At 45.2% G+C, this 18,713-nt stretch overlaps 4 protein-coding genes across 4 annotated transcripts; 3 read left to right on the top strand and 1 right to left on the bottom strand.

The window, feature by feature from the left end:
* The first annotated feature begins 3,699 nt into the window (after nucleotides 1-3,699).
* Nucleotides 3,700-6,639, top strand: LOC136956459 (coiled-coil domain-containing protein 152-like). The gene is made up of 8 exons (XM_067250352.1): nucleotides 3,700-3,768; nucleotides 3,887-3,992; nucleotides 4,298-4,366; nucleotides 4,601-4,665; nucleotides 4,833-4,968; nucleotides 5,543-5,670; nucleotides 5,995-6,090; nucleotides 6,514-6,639. Exons 1-8 carry the CDS (start codon nucleotides 3,700-3,702, stop codon nucleotides 6,637-6,639), a joined length of 795 nt encoding a protein of 264 aa, XP_067106453.1.
* Nucleotides 6,640-8,594: 1,955 nt separating this feature from the next.
* nim1kb (NIM1 serine/threonine protein kinase) lies at nucleotides 8,595-10,779 on the top strand. Its single transcript, XM_067250958.1, has 4 exons — nucleotides 8,595-8,710; nucleotides 8,976-9,317; nucleotides 9,451-9,719; nucleotides 10,027-10,779. Exons 2-4 carry the CDS (start codon nucleotides 9,026-9,028, stop codon nucleotides 10,777-10,779), a joined length of 1,314 nt encoding a protein of 437 aa, XP_067107059.1. The 5' UTR covers nucleotides 8,595-8,710; nucleotides 8,976-9,025.
* A 1,280-nt stretch (nucleotides 10,780-12,059) lies between these two features.
* Nucleotides 12,060-13,620, bottom strand: LOC136956256 (growth arrest and DNA damage-inducible protein GADD45 gamma-like). The gene is made up of 3 exons (XM_067250141.1): nucleotides 13,244-13,620; nucleotides 12,922-13,129; nucleotides 12,060-12,809 (listed from the first exon to the last, which is right to left on the bottom strand). The coding sequence occupies exons 1-3, from the start codon at nucleotides 13,618-13,620 to the stop codon at nucleotides 12,696-12,698; spliced, it is 699 nt and encodes a 232-aa protein (XP_067106242.1). The 3' UTR covers nucleotides 12,060-12,695.
* Nucleotides 13,621-16,719: 3,099 nt separating this feature from the next.
* On the top strand, nucleotides 16,720-18,008 carry LOC136956500 (growth arrest and DNA damage-inducible protein GADD45 gamma-like). Its single transcript, XM_067250397.1, has 3 exons — nucleotides 16,720-16,861; nucleotides 16,997-17,204; nucleotides 17,317-18,008. Exons 1-3 carry the CDS (start codon nucleotides 16,761-16,763, stop codon nucleotides 17,428-17,430), a joined length of 423 nt encoding a protein of 140 aa, XP_067106498.1. The 5' UTR covers nucleotides 16,720-16,760; the 3' UTR covers nucleotides 17,431-18,008.
* Nucleotides 18,009-18,713: the final 705 nt, after the last annotated feature.

Raw genomic sequence — 18,713 nt, 5'->3', positions numbered from 1 at the left:
TTAATGTTCGGGGGAAAGGGATGGACGACGTGCTGAGGGGTTTAGGTCACCTCTCCACTGGACCAGACCACGAGCCGTAGGGACCTCACAGGCCCGGATTTGGCCGGGATCGGGTGGTTGTTGTAGGAAGAGGGGTGGTAGTTGTGGTAGGAGGGGTGGTAAGTCTGGGGGTGGTGGTTGTTGAAGGAAGAGGGGTGGTGGTTGTGGTGGATCTGGAGGTGGTTGTTGTGGTAGGAGGGGTGGTGAATCTGGAGGTGGCTGTTGTGGTAGGAGGGGTGGTGGATCTGGAGGTGGCTGTTGTGGTAGGAGGGGTGGTGGATCTGGAGGTGGCTGTTGTGGTAGGAGGGGTGGTGGATCTGGAGGTGGCTGTTGTGGTAGGAGGGGTGGTGGTTGTGATGAGTATGGAGAGGGTGTTTCTGGTAGGAGGGGTGGTGGTTGTGGTGGGTCTGGAGGTGGTGGTTGTGGTGGAAAGAGGACTGGTGGTTGTGCGAGGGGTGGTGGTTGTGGTCGGAGGAGTGGTGATTGTGGTGGATCTGGAGGTGCTTGTTGTGGTAGGAGGGGTAGTGTTTGTGATGAGTATGGAGAGGGTGTTTCTGGTAGGAGGGGTGGTGGTTGTGGTGGGTCTGGAGGTGGTGGTTGTGGTAGGAGGGGTGGTGGTTGTAGTTGTAGTGGGAGCAATAGCTTTGAAATTGGAAACCCCTTAGAAAAAGAAATGAACCAATGGGTGAATAAATGATAATTGAAATAATAAATAATCAAATGAATGCATGTATAAATGATTGATTGTAATGAATGCAGGGAAAATAATAAATTATGAAATAAAAATACAATGATGTGTGCTACAGTTAGTCCATGTCAAGAAATAACTGAGAGAATACAGCTTACCGTCACAGACTACTCCGGCATCTTTACCATGATTACAGTTGTGGGAGCCGAAGGGCAGGTGGGGGCACACTGCCAGGGTGGCCTCTGACCCTGAGCACCTGACATCGTCCAGCCAGATGGTCCCGCTGCCCTGGCCAAAGCTGGCACTGCTGGGGGCTGACAGGGCAAGGCCACAGCCCAGCTGTCTACACACCACCTGGGCATCTTGCAGATCCCAGAGGTCATCACACACCGTCCCCCACCGGCTCTGGTAGAAGAACTCCACTCTGCCAGAGCAGGGGTTGGGCCCCGCAGTCAGACGCACCTCTCCATCCTTTCCATCCACTCCTGGAGCTACCAGTCGGGTGGTGACCAAACAGGAAAAAGAGGTAAACAAGACAACTTGAAAACAGCTGCGTGTATAAAAAACGGAAACACTTAAAGCTGCAATAGGTAACATTATACCGTAAAATAAATTCAAATATGAGAAACTGCACTCCCAATACCCCAGTTCAAGGAAGATTGAGAGTGGTTTTACGAACTAAGCCAAGAAGGAAGGCCCGCCTCGCTGATTTTGATTGGTTTGAAAAGGATTATTGGAACATAATTGGCTGGGAAGTAGTGTGCCTGTCCAAAATTTGTCATTGACATTCCACTGGCACTGAGCTGTCTGTGTTCCTAAACAACTCTCAGAGGGAGCTCATATCAGAGCAACCAGTCAGCCTTCTAGAAAAAACAACAACCTCTTAAATATTCTCAACGGAAATAGGGCCTCATTAGCTGACACAACATGTTTACCGGGGGCACATTTAAAAAAGATATATTGAAAGAATCTTACCTATAGCTTTAGGACTGACTGCATGATTAGCAAGAGCCAGCATGAACAGCAGAAACATCAGACCCTCTGACATCATTATGTTCCTCATCATTCAGATCAGACATAAACCTGAAGAGCATTGAGAAATACTTCATGAATATTATTAATCTTACCGGGCATCATGGTAATAACGACAGTTAATATGATTAACCCTAACTCGCACGCACTTGTTCCTGGGAGTACAACGGCACTTAGGAATGCTTTTATGTTTTGTATTTCAGAATACAGCCACATCAGAACCATGTATAGCCAAACATTGCTAATGAAACACATACTTGTAAATTAATACAGTGTTACCAACACATTCAAGTAATTGCAGTAAATACATTTGAACGGAATGTAAACATACTGTGGTACTTACATGTACTGTACCAGAATCCAACTGAAGAAAGCTGAGTATGTTCTTTTTCATATCATTATGCACCTTTATGTAGTCCTCTGTCTGATGGGGACAATAAACATACACACCCTTCAGGTCTTTCCAGGATCAGGTCTGATTCTAGGAACTTTGGAAATCTGAGAGCATGTGCGTCATTTAAACAGTTCAGACAGGAAGCCAATCTCAATGGGAAGTTGAGAGTTCTGCTTCATTTCAGTTCCAATAAGGGAGATGGTAAGTTCAAGGCAAACATATGAACCATGAAAAGCTAAGTCTTATTATAGACTCATATATAAACTCATCAAATATACCAAAAGCCATTTTAGTAGTGCATTACAATTCAATTTTTTATTACAGCGTCACAAAAAATCCCAAAATCTTCAGTCTGACTCAATTCTTCCAATTTCTCGTTAGAGTTGTACAAATCCATTTAAAAAGACTTGACTTTCACAGAACACTCCAAACATCTTCAAGTTATTACTTAATTATGTTGCCCATGTTAGACACAAGCAAGGTTATAAATAGTATTCACAACATGGAAGCCTATTTCACATTCTGCTGTGCTGCAAGATTATGTCTTTTTATTTTTTACAAAACAATAGTTTTACTTTATCAGGCTCATTGTTTGGGATGCCTTTTTTTCAAGTCCTTGTTGGCATGGATGGGGTAAGTGGGGTAGGTGACAAGCCTGCTGAATAATATGCTTTGTAGCTTTGTGTCACAAAGCAGACATGGAAGCCATGGTCTTGGTAGTACTACCTGAAAACCTGACAACTAGGAAACAATATCTCATGTCTTTAGGAGTACATAGTGTGACAGGTCAGCTCTTGTGGCAAGATTAGATTCCCATTCATTGCTTTTGTTGCATTGTTCATTGCAACATTCTAGAATGGATCTCCCATGGAGATTGCTTTCTTGTCTGAACTGTAAATGAGCACATGCTCTCATATTTCCAAAGTTCCTAGAATCAGACCTGATCCTGGAAAGACACTGAGTATTGTATGCTGACAGCTTCTAGCTTGGAATTGTGCTAATGAGTATGTGTTTATGGAAAACAATAACAGTGGCCATTTCTAAATACAAAATGTACTATATAAAATAGGATTCAGGTAGTCCATTCAACACAATCACTATTGCTAATTTACTATATCTTACAATTTAGGAAAGGTGATGCACCCGAAGTTCAACAGATTAACATGACCATTTGGGCAGACTCCCCTGTCCCGTCTTGCTTGCCCTGTGGGTGTCACTGTCGAGGCATTTTTGTCCGAATTTCAATAATCGATCCCCCCCCCCCCCAAACAGGTTTTTGTGATGGCTATAATAATAAATAATGTATATTCTGTGAGGTAGTTGCTGGTAGTTAGCACTAGTTTATTAACGTTAGATGATTTGGGTAGAATGACGGGACACTGTCTTGGTTGAGAAGCACAAATAATTGCTTGCCCCACTTTCACGTGCGACAATTGACTCGCGCATGCCTTCCCGCCGTTACGACTTACTGCAATTAGTTGACTAGTTGTAATGCTAATCACATACTTAATTGTAGCTACGTTTTTGTATTTTATGAACCGTTATAATGGAGATTAACAAATGTACATCCGTCAATCTTGACAAACTTATCGACAATTTCACGCAACTTGAACAGGTAGGGTTGGTAAAATTAATTTAGCTAACGCTATTCATTCACAGCTGAGCCTACTGTAGTGAGTTTAGCCTAGCTACCTGAATTAATCCTTTCTTGAATTTTTTTGTTTGTTTGATAGACAATTACAGATCTCAAAGGTAGGAACAACATCCTAGAGATTAAACTGGACGAGGCCGATAGAGTTCTGAAATTAGCATTGACCAAAGAAATGTTTTTGATTGAAGGTGAGTGGTCTGATGGGGTGGGTTTAACAGGTAGGCTATTTGTTAATGCAACACGTAACGTTAATTTGCACAACCCTGTTTTTTTTGGTAGGTTAATGTCAGAGTTCATTCTTCTGAAAGTAGTAGGCGTACAGTATTTAAGGAAACGTATGCCTGTGTCTCTCAATTGATAATTTGTTGCATGTACAACAAAAACAAACATTTAGTTTCTTCTTTTTGACATCAACTTTCAGACCCAAGAATGCAGGGACCCATATATATGTAGGCCTATTAAATATTATGGTTATGATATGTTACTGTTTCAGAGAGAGATGTGATGCTGAACACAGTCAGGGGACTCCAGCAGACTGTACAGCAGCAGTGTGACCTCAGAGGTAGTGCTCACCTTCCCTCCTTCCTTCCTTCCTTCCTTCAAAAGTTTGAGTAGCACTCCTTTTTCCCCCACTCTGTAACCAATAGGACTATGAGTTTTAGTTGTTGATTTGCATATCGGTTTCAAAGACTTGGTGTGATCGAGTCTGTCTTACACAGCATGATTGAAGTATCCCTCATATTGTGGGTTTATTGGAGTTCTGCTCAAGTGGGACATAAAAATTATTTTCTTGCAGTGGAGAACGAAAAGCTAAAAAGCAGGCTGGCAGCCCTGAACAGACAGCATGAGAGGGTAGTGGAGGTGAGGACAGCATGGCTTGGTTTCGTGTCGCACCCTTATTTAGTGCAGTTCCTTTTGTTGTCGTTGTTTTACATGGCTACTGGGGCTTTTATCAACTGTAAATGTGCACGCTCGTTGGAAATGGGGAGTTGAAATGACCGCCCCCTGGTGGTTGTGTTGGGGAACAGGAGCGGGAGGCTGAGGTGAGGAGCCTGGTGGCTGAGAGGGGAGTCGTGGCAGAAGCTCACCAGAGGGAGCTGGAGACTGTGCGACAGCAGTGCGGGAGCGAGGCGGAGAGGGTTCGCAGTGAGACACGCAGCAAACGTGAGCACCTGTATGACACCACATTTAGTCATTTAGCAGACGCTCTTATCCAGAGCGACTTACAGTAAGTACAGGGACATTCTCCCTGAAGCAAGTAGGGTGAAATGCCTTGCCCAAGGACACAACATAATTTGGCACGGCCGGGAATCGAACCAACAACCTTCTGATTAATAGCCCGACTCCCTAACCGCTCAGCCATCTGACCCCCGTCTGCCATCTGACCCCCTCTGACACCCAACAGACCCCGGCTGGCTTTCACTCATGCCCAAACAACTGGAGCATTATTGATCCCCCGGGGGGGGGGGGGGGGCGCCATGGCTAGGATGACCATCATAGCCATGGCGAAAAGGATTTGAAAAGGGATTTGAACCTCTCGTTCTGCTGCAGTAAAATGCTCTACTGCTGTCTGACATACAGTGAAACACATTAAATGGCCGACGCGAGCTGTTTTAAAAACGTGATCTATAAATAAGTGCAGTATCTATTGATAGATATAATTGATTGCAGATGTATGAAAAACACACTTATATTTGAGTTGGGCTGCAGTGTTAAACCTTATTGTTGTGGTGGACAGTGGAGGCTAAAGAGGCAGAGGTGAGAGAGCTTCTGGGAAGGAAGGAGGGTGAGGTTGAGGACATGAGGCAGAGACTCCGGGACAAGGAGCGAGAAAGGCAGAGTGAAATGCTCAAACTGCAAATGGAGGTAAGCCCTGCAGACTGAGCTAAGCAGGACACGTTTACAGTAAAACAGACAGGGTATATCTGTGTGTGTGTATAAATGGACATATAAACGCAACATGCTACAATCTCAAAGATTGTCATGAGTGAAATTTCAAAAGGAAGGAAGTATCCGTAAGGATATTTGTCGATTCCTTAGGCCCTGATCTTTGAAACCACTGATCCCTGTTGCATTAATATTAGCATGTATATATCAGTATTAGCACTGTGATGCATGGGGATGAGCCTGTACCTTACTGTGTCTGAGTGAGCGTATAGGTTTGACTGACAGCTGAATCTGTGCTGATAGTTTGGAGCTGAGATGGCCCGTGTTCAGAGCACGTCTGAGAGGAGCCAGCAGCCTCCTCGGGGCTACGGCCTCCAAGCACAGAACATCTTCAAACGGGTAAGGAGGCACCAGAGATGCCACCTCACTGCCTCCACCTCCTCGCCCCCCAGCCATACACCCCCACCACCTCACCCTCTCTACCTGTCGCATCACCTGTCCACATCAGTGGGTTTACAGTCCATCCAGATCATTTCAGACCAGAAGTGTCGATCCTTCTTTTTTTCTTTTTTTTTAGTTGCAGTACTTTCCATATGCGCTTTTTGTATGTCACTTTGGACTAGTTTTTTAAAGTTGACTAAATGAATCAAAGTAGAATGTAAATGAGAGGTGGCAGGGAAGGATTGCACGTAAAAAAACAAAACAAGGGGATTTCCGTGGCGCGTGTGCCCTACTTTTAGATCTCTTTGTTGTCTTGCTGTATTACTTGTCTGAGTGCATGTGAGACACTGCTGTGTGTTAGCTGTGTGTTTGTGTCGGCAGAAGCTGCATTTCCTGCAGGAGGAGAAGAATAGGGAGATTGAGTCCCTACGTCAGAGAATCAAGGAATTGGAACAGCAGCATGCCAGCGGACTGTGCGACTCACGTCTGAAGAGGAAGAAGACCTAGTGGTCCTTCACTCTCACCAAGCTTCTCACCAGCCAGACATCTGCAAACTATTTAGCTGAAGTTGGCCTTTTACATTTAGTCATTTTAGCAGACGCTCTTATCCAGAGCGTTTGACACTGAAGGTGTTCCCATTGCACACGGGCAACATTCACTGCGGTTCTGTTTGTCTTAATTCATTAGAGCATGTTCTAGAAGTTGGTTTTTATTGTGTCCTGATTTCATTCCTGCGTAAATAGATTCCAGCAGAACTGTCTGTTGAAAGGAACAGGAATCACAGATGGGGCTGTGCTGGGAAAAAGGACAAGGTCAAGGTGTAGTTTATACAGGTGACAGAGAGGAGCTATTATATAGATAGATACATACATACATACATACATGATCAGAAGTGCATAGCTCTGATCTATCATCTCAAACTACAATAGTACAATGCAGCAACATTTTAAATGTTGGGTGCAGTCTTGCCAGACAGCGGTACAACAGCATCACAGATACAAAGTGGAGAAAGATTTAGATCAGATTGATAAAGAAATTGATAGATATTAGAACAGATATATCCATCCATCCAGGTGTCCAGAGAGGGCCTATATGAACAAGCATGCATGAGACCCACACACATGTAAACACAGGCGCTGAGACAGGACCAAGCCTTTAATCCAATCAGCATGGACTCTTGGTCCCTGCACGCTGGATGAAGACCACATGGGGAGAGGAGAAGCAGGGAGAGGACACACACTGCGTCATGTCCCTAGTAGGCTGCCCCTTTCTTGGAATCAAATCAGGGCTTCACTGTCTATTAGCGGCTGCTGTTAACGACCCTATTAAGAAGGTTCTCTGACTGTTGTCTGTTTCCTTGATGGCTGCTCATCACAGGCCATTGTCAAATGTGTCCCGTGATTAAGTGACTTTGCATGTGAGTGTTGAGTTTGTGCATGTCTGAATTGCATTGTGTGACTTTGCATGTGTGTGAATTGCATTGTGTGAATTGCATTGTGTGACTTTGCATTTGTTTGCATTACATTGTTTGACTTTGCATACACATATATGTAACATTGTGTGACTTTGCATGCACAGTATGTGTGACATCACTTTTCTGCAGACAGCGACCTTCCAATCCCACCCACTCCATCTCACAAGGACCTCTCACCTGAAGGCTTAAGTTTGCAGAGTGAGAACGCTCTTCCAGGGATTTCCATAGTTAACTGTAATCTCTTCATCTGTGGTGTGCCATACTGACGAAGGGCCACAGCTAATCTCATCCACTTAAACCTGTTGCGTAACATGATCCCGAGCTTTCAGGCAGTCAAAAAGTCAATCCTCCTTTGCACGAAAGAACCGCTTGTTCAGATACAGAGAATGCTGACTAACTGGTCTGTAACCATGACTACAGAGCCAAACATAAGGAGAGAAATCTGTTTGATTCACGAACAAACATTGGTTTTGATGTGGAACCATTTCCTAGACATCTGACTAGTAACTTGAAGGGATTGGGACACAAAAATAAATGGATTAGAGGACATGACACCAGTGTGTTCTCAGTTCAGGTGGGTTGGAGGTGGATGTAGGGGAGGATGACGACAGAGAGAGAGGCAGAGGAGGGAGGAACGTCTCAGTGTGTGTCTTGCTTGCAGTCAGATCTCCACACCTCCTTCACCACAGGCCAGGCAGACTTTACCAGACAGCTCATCTCCTTCACCAGTCAGATCTCCACACCTCCTTCACCACAGGCCAGGCAGACTTTACCAGACAGCTCATCTCCTTCACCAGTCAGATCTCCACACCTCCTTCACCACAGGCCAGGCAGACTTTACCAGACAGCTCACCGAGGGAGCCCAGCCTCTCACAAAGAGTCCGACTGGGCAGCCTCGCGCCACAGACACACCGACACCACTATCCGGGACAACTGGAGCCTTTTGAATCCAATGGAGTTAGGTGTGGGTGGGACGGCCTCCGGTGGGGATTGAGGAGGTCTTTGTCCGTCTCCCCCCAGATCGTTACCATGGCATCACAGGCAAAGAGACACGGAAACGAATAGTCATGATGGAAGAACTGACCCATAACTTAAACTTAATGGGTAAGTACTGCAACATGTATTCATCTTACAGTCCTCTTGACCTTAAAAATAATGGTCAAAAGAATCGTAAAATGCTTGAGGAGTTCAGCTTTAAACCATTGAACCTGTGTCTATGTATCTATGATTTGATTCATTAATGTTCCATTGAGATCTTGTTGAGAAGATATGCCTTTGTTTTTGTAAGATCTCATGTGTCTCATGTGTTGAGATCTTAAATAGTGTTGACCAAGTGGCCGCATGCACTCACGATGTGTATTGTGTACAGTTTGCAGACCGTTCCCGATTACATCATCAGTCGCCGGCAGGTGGTAGACGATGCCACGGGGCGATTACCAGATGACGGTGGCCAAGGCACCACGTCCCAGCATCTACAGCCTGGACGACAGCTCTGTGTCTGGGCTGGAGAAGGAGGAGAAGGCCGGGCAGGGGGCCGCTGCCGGCCCCAGGCTCACCCCGCTGGAGCTTCTCACCAAGAGGATGTGCAGCGACGAGAAGACGACGAAGGAGCTGGTGACGGGCCGCAGGGTGGGCTTCTACAAGCTGCACGGGGAGATCGGCTGCGGATCGTTTTCCCGCGTCAAACTGGCCTGCCACGCGCTCACCAAAGGTGAGGGGGAGAGAGGGGTGGGAGGAGCAGGTGATAGGAGGGAAGGTTGAGAGGAAGGAGGAAGTCAGGGTGAACAGAGTTACAACAAAACACAAAAAGCTGAAACTGAAACCCTCTCCCTCCTCCATTCTAGACAAGGTGGCCATCAAGGTGCTGGAGAAGACCCGCCTGGACGTCCAGGCCAACAGGCTGATGGCCAGGGAGATCAGCAGCATGGAGAGCCTGCAGCACCCCAACGTGTTGAGGCTGTACGAGGTGATGGAGACACACAGCCGTCTCTACCTGGTCCTGGAGTTCGCCGGCGGGGGGGATCTCCACACGCGCATCAGCAACGAGGGAAAGATGTCCGACAACCAGAGCAAGATCGCCTTTGGGCAGATCCTGTCTGCCATCAAACACATGGTGAGGATTGAGTCGGGGAATGTATTTGATCAGGGTCCGATTATGTTTTTTTGACTAAACTTTATCATGCAAGACAACTCAACCTATTCTATACGGTAATACTAGATCAATTGTCTTGAATTTCACATGACACATTAAACTAGTTTCCTGCAGGTTTAAATTATGCAAAACAAGGGTCATCACAATTACTGTATGATTATAAACTATAATAAATAGCCTCTAACAACACAAAATAAAGCACAACCAGTAGGTGTACCTAAATAATGTTTACATGTGGCTAAAGTTTCCCATATTTCTGCACTTGCAGCACGAAAACAACATCATCCACCGAGACCTGAAGGCAGAGAATGTCCTGTTCACCTGCAGCTCCTGTATAAAGGTGGCCGACTTTGGCTTCAGTACGCACGTCTCCAACCACAACGTCTCCCTGGACACCTTCTGCGGCTCCCCCCCCTACGCCGCCCCGGAGCTCTTCAAGGACGAGAACTACAAAGGCCCCCTGGTGGACATCTGGGCCATGGGCGTCCTGCTCTACTTCATGGTCACCGGCTCCATGCCCTTCAAGGCCGAGACCATTGGCAAGCTGCGCCTCAGCGTCCTGGCAGGAGCCTTCACCATCCCGCCCTGGGTGCCCGGCCCGTGCCAGCGCCTTATCAAGGGAATAATGAAACCCTTGCCCCAGGACCGCTACGCGGTGGATCAGATGCTGGGCTGTGATTGGCTGCTGCCGGTGGAGTTCCCGTGGTCGGTGGTGCCTCCAGTGCCGCCCAGCCCTCTGCGCCTCCTGGAGGAGGAGGAGGAGCTGGAGGAGGAGGAGGAGGAGGTAAAGGTTATCATGGAGGAACTGGGGGTCACCCTAGAGCACATACGTAACAATCAGACGCGGGGCTGCCGAAGCCCAATCACCGGGATCTACCGGATCCTTCTCCACAACGCCCAGAAGAGGCGGGGCTCCGAGACGTTGCCCGTGGTCAGGGGTGTGGTCAGGGACCATCGGAGGGAGGGGCTAAGGGCCTACCGGGGGCTCAGACACACCTCCAAGTTCTGTGTCCTCTCCTGAGAGGCCTGTTGTTTATGAACCTGCGTGCTTTCCTTGAGAAAGTTCTGTTTTCAAAAAATGTCAAAACCTTTCTTGATAGCTTCAGGATTTGTAGGTCTCTGAAATAATTCAGGGGGTCTTGGGATAATGTTATGACAAATTGTTGGCTCACAGACAACAAAAGAGTATTGCTGTAGCCTATTTATCTTGAATATAGTTGACATGTTTTTCTTTAATATGGAATATCGAATGTTTGTAGAACTTAAAGGTGTGAAAAGTGCCTGTGAAGACTTAAGACCAGAAATATGAAAGTGAGTGCTTGTTTTATTCAGAATCAAAACTGAAAGTAGACATCTTAACATGTAATTTTTATCCTGATTTGGCACATTGAGTATAACACCATCTGTTTCTTTGCTTCAAACCTCGACTGTTACATTCCTACTTTTTCTATTAAGAAAAGAGTTTTGCAAACGTTTTGCACAGTGTTATACATTTGTTCAACGTAGTTAGTTTTATACAAGTGGACTTGCAAAATAGGCTACACACTATTACAAATAAAGTGATCTCAACCAATCGCGAATGATTTGACGTGATGTTTGATGAAACCCTGTATCCAGTTTGCAAGTGTACGTAAAAAGTTGTTTGGACACTGCCGTTCTGCGATTCCTATATGGAAAGTGTAGGCCTACTTGCTCCACCATGCAATCTCTGCCGGACTCTATGTAAACAATAGACCACAGCAGCTGTCGCAGTACCACATGACAGCCAGGCCCTCCCCAACCCCCAAGACCATCCCTCCCTATAGGCCCAAATTACAGGCCACTCCACTCAGCTCCTCCCCGTCCGACCCCCACCTGCAGAAAGCGGCAGATGGTGCAGCGTGGCGAGGGAGACATCTGCCGTTCGGACAATGAAGCTTCTGTGCGGACCGCTGGATGTGACAGCCGAGCGCGCGCTGCTATTGTGTCCGCGGTATACATATGCAGATTAGCACCGAGAGGAGGGAGGGACGGCAGACTGTTTACTGGAGGGGCAACAGCGAGCAGATGACAGACTTTTGTGCCTGCTATCCAAATTTCCTAGAGTACAACTTTGGCCATACTTTCATAACCCCCCCATCCCGCCATCTGTGCAGTACAAACAATCCCCATCAACTAGCGTATATACTTTCCATAAGCGTGTACAAAAATCACATGACACAAACAATAGATTTAATTTGTTTTATTAAGTTGTTAGTTTTCTTCTCAAATAACACTTCCAGTGAAACATTCAGAGAATTTGTCATTTTTCGTAGTATTTTCTTGTCTTTTTTTACATTTATATTGGACATATTTAATGTTAAGCTCATAATAACGTAACATAGGCCTATTCAAATGTTCAGAAGTGAAACCTTCAGAGCATTGATAAGTTTTTCTTTTTTAATATTAGTGTTGTCATTATTAAATTTCTAAAGTGAAACCTTTAGAGAATTAAGACAATTCTGGAAAGTGGGAAATATTTCGCTGGCAGCAACGGTGTTAGTGTTGCTCAGCAAGAAGACATTTTAAAAAGTCCCTTTTTAAGAACGCTTCTTTCTCAGCACCGCTTCATCTCCTACTGCGCGTGCTTCAACGTGCGACTCTCGCTCTGTGGACCACAGGATGCAGAACTCGCTTCTCCTTTCTCTCCAAACCTCATCCGCACAAAGAATGAGGGTCCTTTTGTCGCTCTCGTGGCATACCTGACCCCATTCACATAAAGAATGAGAGTCACCTTGGCATGGACGGTACAAGAGACGACGGATCGCGGGGGCCCCTCGGGCCGGCCACGCGCTGCCTGGATTGGAATTCTCCTCAGGAGGATCCAGGGATGAGAAACAGGGTCATCCTGTAGTAGGATGAGTATTTCCTTGTAGAACGGGTATTCAGCATCTCAGAAGAGAAGAGTAAGGTCCCAGTTCAGCGGCCAGGCAGGGTGATTTCAGGAACCCAGTCGTTCAGGCTGCGGCTCTCCTCACAGAACCGGTGCAGCTTCTCCAGAGCTGGGTCCTCCCAAGCACCATCAGCTGGGTTCTGTTCAACAAAAGGGAAGGGAACATTAGTCACGTGGAACCACAGGCTTTACTATTAGACTGGACTGCAAACGGTTGTGGTTGAATAGGCTTGTTTGGGCTGGGGTACATACCGTGATTAGGACGCAGTGAGCATCTTCCAGTTGACCAGACTTGTCACCGACAATCTCAGCCAGGCGGTCCATGTCGCTCACTCTGACAATGCTGATGTCGTTGTCGAAGCAGAACGACTGGATGAGGGTGAAGTGGATCTGGAGAGCGATGTCACACTCAAACTCCTCGTCGGTGGCCAGGACGCAGAAAGACACACTGTCTGGGTCACTGCAAAAAATAAATAAATCATTATTAGTACAAGTCCAACAGCCTTAAAAACTCAGCAATAATTGATCTTTAAGCACAGTCGGTAATCTCACCATTCAGAAAAATTGTACTTACACATTCATAACTTTAGCAGATTCGTAGACACCAACTGTCAGGCAGTCGCTGTCTTTAGCGGAAACCAATGTTTCTTCCAGGGCTTTGCCGGTGCACTGGGCACGCTCGGTGGACTTCTGGGTCAGAACTTCCTCAAGAGTCATGATGATGATGCAGAATAGTCCACAAGGGAGATTGAGAAGATAAGAAGGTTGTGTTGTCGGAAAGTAAGTCCGAAATGCAGTGTCAATGCAGTGACTGTGCTGCGTATTTATACTCTCTAGCTCGTGGCCCCTATGAATAGGGAGCGCTCTCATTGGCTGAGCTGAATGGAGCATTGGTATGCTAATACTATTGTAGTAGTCACTCTCGGCTCGTGGCAGATTGATAGGGGTCATCGAGGCATGTCTTTTTCTGAGTCAGGCATGCTCCCCAAATCAAAATAATGAATTTCGGTTTCATATCAAATGTGTTTCGGTTCATGTTTCCACTGGTCTCCATTTTCTTTTGAAATTCTATTAAAATGAACCAAATTGGGTTATTGCGTCTGTTATATGTTGTTTTATGCAGTTGTAAATCCAACTAACTAAAACGTAAAGTTATTGAATGCCTGGACATCATTGCAATATTTTAAAAGAGTTGCTGTCAATTGACATGGTGTAGCCCACAAAATCATTTAAATTTAAATGCATTTTTATTTTAAGCGGTACCAATTTAAACCAGTCATCTTGTAGGGGGAATCGCATATAGAAATAGGCATAGCCTATGCTTCGACGTTCTATTTTGGGAGATGAAAGTGAAGTGGCTTAACAATAAGTTAGCGAAAGTAAAGTGCGCAGAAGGTGCCCCATCCCCCCGTTTGTAAAAGGCAGGTGGAGGATGACCATCTGTGGAGCCTGGCAAAAAACGGCCCCTATTGTGCTAGCAGAAACTCCTATTTTCACGGTCTCCATACAAATGCAAATGTCAGCGCGTGCCAGGACGCTGTGCGTGCAGCACAAGCTGCACTGCTGGTCTCTGCTGAGCACGTGATTACCGTCAGCTGTCCGAGATCCAGAGCGTGGTTTTATTTATTTACCTCGCTTCGCCCAAATGGTGTATGGTTTGCTTACGCTGCTGTTTCAAAAGTTCACTTTCTTACGTCTTGTATGACAATTCATGCACACACACAAAATCATACTGCAAAAGATAAAGTTATATTCTAGTGTAGAGGCTGGACAACCACTGCCGTGACCATTATATCTACAATAGATATTACAGCCTAGACTCAAACATAAAAATCGTTAACAGCATAATCATTTTTGCAATATTGCATCTCTTACTTTGCTTATGTTGGAATGTAGCCTAAAGATATTGGTGCAGTTTATTTTGCACCTTTTACATGTGATCGTGTTTAGATGCAATTAGAGGCAGTTTGGCCTGCTGCTGTTTTGTAATGTCAGATGGGGGAGATAGCATGGCGGTGATTGATGCAACACCATTGTTCTGGGGATAGCAGAGCGGCAGATGGAGAACTGTCGCTATGAGGACCCTCATTCCCTCCCCTGTAGCCCCGTCCGACCCCGACCCCGAGGCGCGACGCGCTATTGTCCGCAAGTCTTTACATTCGCTGGACGGAAAAGTCTGTTGTCTGAGTTTTTATCTAATTTAAATGGCAATAGAGCAAGCTGATGGTCGAAACTCATGACTAAGTGTCTCTAATACAAATAGTCTTATCTCTTAACAAGAACAAGTGTTTAGCTGCAGCACAAGATTGTTAATTTAGATGTGTTTGGGTTTTAAACAAAGGCTGTTCAGAAAGTTGTTGTTTTGATTAAACAGGTTTCTCTGGCTACAAAACAAACAATGGAAAGGCTAGAGGCATTTACGATAGTTAGGGAACTATTTCTGGGCCTTTCATTACTCACTTTTTGATTAGATCTTCATGATTAGTTGTGCTGAGTTTAGAAACGCAGCCCATCTCAAACAACAGTAACCTATACATAGGCCCTAGGCTAGTAGCCTAATTCTTGCAGCACATTTTACTGACAGATAAAGTTTAAGACAAAAGTTCTTGAATCTAAGATTGATTTATTCAGCTGATAATGACTCAAAGGCGAGGATATTTTTAGATGGATGCAGCAGGGCAGGCGCGTGCAAGTCGATATCAGTGCATTGTTCTGGCAACACATCTGCCGGACCGGGGCCCCTGCCCAGCGCGTGACAGGTGTTGCTAAACTCGGGCTGCTCGGATGACAAGCTGCACATTAACCCAGAGCCTGCTGTTCTTTGTGTTAATGCAAAGTAGCTCAAAGCTTAGCACAACTTATACCCTCTTTATCATTGAGAGCTATACTTTGAAATATATTTTCTTTATCATGGATAACTTGATTTGTAGGCTAGCATATAGGACTATTCTGTATCCTCCTAAACTTATGACTGATCATCAAAAATGCTAAATTAAGACAAATGTGAAGACCTCTTAATTAACTTCAGTCTACTCTTTTGATTATTGTTGAATGTGGCGAAACTGGCCTATTTAACTGGTCTATTCTTAAGCTAAGCAAGATGCAGCCCTATCATTATCAACAACTTTTTGATCATTGTCATCGCATCAACAAGCCATGCTTATTTCTCCACAAATGCTTGAAAACAAACTATATAAATCCACATAATAAATCTTCCTGCAGTAAAGTTGCAGTGCAGCGCCAGCGGGCATAGGTTGCTGCAGGTGCCAACGTTATCATGCAGCAGAAGTTTCTTTGTGACCCTTCACCTTCCCCAGGGGACAGATGGGATCTCGTTGCTATGGAGAGAAAAGCAGGCAAGTCCAGATGCCACCCGCCTGAAGTCAGATTCGTTCTGTATGGAAAACAGTGGCGCGTGCCTCATTCGACATAGGCTAGATCAAATAGAAACTTTGGCATAGAGTTGCCTATTATAGTCAGAAGTTATAAAGAATGTTTATGGATTTACACTGCAAATGTTTTGGAGTCAGGTTACTATTGATGTAACCATGTAATCTAAAAACATGTATAGCCTAGTCTGTACGATAAATTAGTCTGTCGGTTTGTGCCTCAAAATCCAAGCAAACCGTTTAACGTGCAGTATGATATCTCAGTTTTTGTTTTTAAATGATTAGATCACAGTAGGCTATAGGCACTGTAGCTAATACGCTACAAGCTAAATGTGTGGTAGAGAGATCATTAATTCCACGCCCAAAGGACTTTTCCAAAACTAGTGTGGGCATTGTGTTTGGCGATTCACTAATTTCAGTAAGTTCAGAGGATCGGATGAAGGTCAAAGAGTTTCGCCTTTAATCAATTCAATCGAAACTGCCCCTATCTTTTCAGCAGAAGTTGTCTCTATAGGCACGCGCCTTCGAAGGGGGGGTTGGTCGGGCATTGTCTCCAAGCAGCCAATCACAGAACGCGCGTGTGCCGGCGCCGGGGTCTTCTGTATAAATAGTGGAAGTTTCTCAGAATCAGCACAAACACTCCTCTGTTAAATCTCTATCAACATCTTTGACTTAGCTTATAGCTTCTGAACTAACTTCAACATGCAGACTGCTGGAAAATCCCTGAAGGAGGCTTTGAACTGTGCTCAGAGCGAGGATCGCCTCACTGTTGGTGTCTATGAGAGTGCCAAAATAATGACTGAGTAAGTATTTAATTTATGTGAATTGTGCTTTATAATCAGTTTGATTTCATATTTAGCTTTGTTGTCATGTTTCCCTAACATTGGTTAAATTCCCAAGGAACTAGTGACTAACATAAGTTCTCCTTTTTCCTGCAGTGACCCAGACAGTGTGTCTTTCTGCGTCTTGGCCACTGACGAGGAGTTTGAGTGTGACATCGCTCTCCAGATCCACTTCACCCTCATCCAGTCGTTCTGTTTCGACAACGACATCAGCATTGTCAGAGTGAGCGACATGGACCGCCTGGCTGAGATTGTCGGTGACAAGTCTGGTCAACTGGAAGATGCTCACTGCGTCCTAATCACGGTATGTACCCCAGCCCAAACAAGCCTATTCAACCACAACCGTTTGCAGTCCAGTCTAATAGTAAAGCCTTTGGTTCCACGTGACTAATGTTCCCTTCCCTCTTGTTGAACAGAACCCAGCTGATGGTGCTTGGGAGGACCCGGCTCTGGAGAAGCTGCACCGGTTCTGTGAGGAGAGCCGCAGCCTGAACGACTGGGTTCCTGAAATCACCCTGCCTGGCCGCTGAACTGGGACCTTACTCTTCTCTTCTGAGATGCTGAATACCCGTTCTACAAGGAAATACTCATCCTACTACAGGATGACCCTGTTTCTCATCCCTGGATCCTCCTGAGGAGAATTCCAATCCAGGCAGCGCGTGGCCGGCCCGAGGGGCCCCCGCGATCCGTCGTCTCTTGTACCGTCCATGCCAAGGTGACTCTCATTCTTTATGTGAATGGGGTCAGGTATGCCACGAGAGCGACAAAAGGACCCTCATTCTTTGTGCGGATGAGGTTTGGAGAGAAAGGAGAAGCGAGTTCTGCATCCTGTGGTCCACAGAGCGAGAGTCGCACGTTGAAGCACGCGCAGTAGGAGATGAAGCGGTGCTGAGAAAGAAGCGTTCTTAAAAAGGGACTTTTTAAAATGTCTTCTTGCTGAGCAACACTAACACCGTTGCTGCCAGCGAAATATTTCCCACTTTCCAGAATGGTCTTAATTTTCTAAAGGTTTCACTTTAGATAATTTGAATATGTCAAACGTTAAAAAAAAAATTATGAAACTAAGTAAATCACTGTTCTCTAAGGGTTTCACTTTAGAACATTTGAATGCATCAAAAAAGAAAAAAACATTAAATACATTTGTCTTCAGAGATGATTAGTTATCATGACAAAGAAAAAAGAAACTATAAATCTACTTTTGTCTAAAGTTTTTAGAAATATTTGTGTAGTTGAATGAAATTGATTATTTTTTGATATTACAAATAAACTCTTGAACATAAAATGTTGTTGATGGAATGTTTTGTTCTACCTTCAGTGTGTACTTGTTTATACTTGACACAATCATACACACACACACACATACATACACACATACACCCACATACGGAGGGAGGGAGTGAGTGAGGGAGGGAGGGAGGGAGGGGGGGGGGGGAGAGGGGGGGAGCACTGGAGAGTCATCCCACCTGGAGCTACTCCTGTGTACTAACACAGTGTGTACACTTCTCACAGCTTCACCTCATCCTCGTCGTCATCTAAACCAAAGTGGGTCGTTGGGAGAACCGCCCAGCCACCGGTCTGCTGTCTACAGTCGTGACCATAAGTTTTGGCAATGACAAATGTGTTTTGCAAAGTTTGCTGGTTCAGTATTTGAGGAAAATGTGTTCACATGTTTCTTTAGAATACTGGAATCACAATAAGGCACATTTCATATTTTTTAAACCTTTTTTGAATGAACATTTTCAATGTATGCAAATAGTCCCCTCTTTTACAGCAGTCAATCTGCTCTTAAAATCCAATCAGAATGATAAAGTGA

Source organism: Osmerus mordax, chromosome 14 (genome assembly GCF_038355195.1).
Source record: "Osmerus mordax isolate fOsmMor3 chromosome 14, fOsmMor3.pri, whole genome shotgun sequence".
Classification (NCBI taxonomy): Eukaryota; Metazoa; Chordata; class Actinopteri; order Osmeriformes; family Osmeridae; genus Osmerus; species Osmerus mordax.
This window is presented reverse-complemented; position numbering and strand designations above follow the sequence as displayed.

What these genes read in the sequence shown, in the direction of transcription:
- LOC136956256 (XM_067250141.1), bottom strand. Translation starts at nt 13,620, where the DNA reads ATGACCCCTATCAATCTGCCACGAGCCGAGAGTGACTACTACAATAGT. An exon ending in TCTGCTAAAGTTATGAATGT is followed by an intron (nt 13,130 to 13,243) that starts GTAAGTACAATT and finishes TATTTTTTGCAG; the next exon opens with TGACCCAGACAGTGTGTCTT. An exon ending in CTCACTGCGTCCTAATCACG is followed by an intron (nt 12,810 to 12,921) that starts GTATGTACCCCA and finishes TTTGTTGAACAG; the next exon opens with AACCCAGCTGATGGTGCTTG.
- LOC136956459 (XM_067250352.1), top strand. Translation starts at nt 3,700, where the DNA reads ATGGAGATTAACAAATGTACATCCGTCAATCTTGACAAACTTATCGAC. An exon ending in ATTTCACGCAACTTGAACAG is followed by an intron (nt 3,769 to 3,886) that starts GTAGGGTTGGTA and finishes TTTGTTTGATAG; the next exon opens with ACAATTACAGATCTCAAAGG. An exon ending in AGAAATGTTTTTGATTGAAG is followed by an intron (nt 3,993 to 4,297) that starts GTGAGTGGTCTG and finishes TTACTGTTTCAG; the next exon opens with AGAGAGATGTGATGCTGAAC.
- nim1kb (XM_067250958.1), top strand. Translation starts at nt 9,026, where the DNA reads ATGCCACGGGGCGATTACCAGATGACGGTGGCCAAGGCACCACGTCCC. An exon ending in CTGCCACGCGCTCACCAAAG is followed by an intron (nt 9,318 to 9,450) that starts GTGAGGGGGAGA and finishes CCTCCATTCTAG; the next exon opens with ACAAGGTGGCCATCAAGGTG. An exon ending in TGTCTGCCATCAAACACATG is followed by an intron (nt 9,720 to 10,026) that starts GTGAGGATTGAG and finishes CTGCACTTGCAG; the next exon opens with CACGAAAACAACATCATCCA.
- LOC136956500 (XM_067250397.1), top strand. Translation starts at nt 16,761, where the DNA reads ATGCAGACTGCTGGAAAATCCCTGAAGGAGGCTTTGAACTGTGCTCAG. An exon ending in AGTGCCAAAATAATGACTGA is followed by an intron (nt 16,862 to 16,996) that starts GTAAGTATTTAA and finishes TTTTTCCTGCAG; the next exon opens with TGACCCAGACAGTGTGTCTT. An exon ending in CTCACTGCGTCCTAATCACG is followed by an intron (nt 17,205 to 17,316) that starts GTATGTACCCCA and finishes CTTGTTGAACAG; the next exon opens with AACCCAGCTGATGGTGCTTG.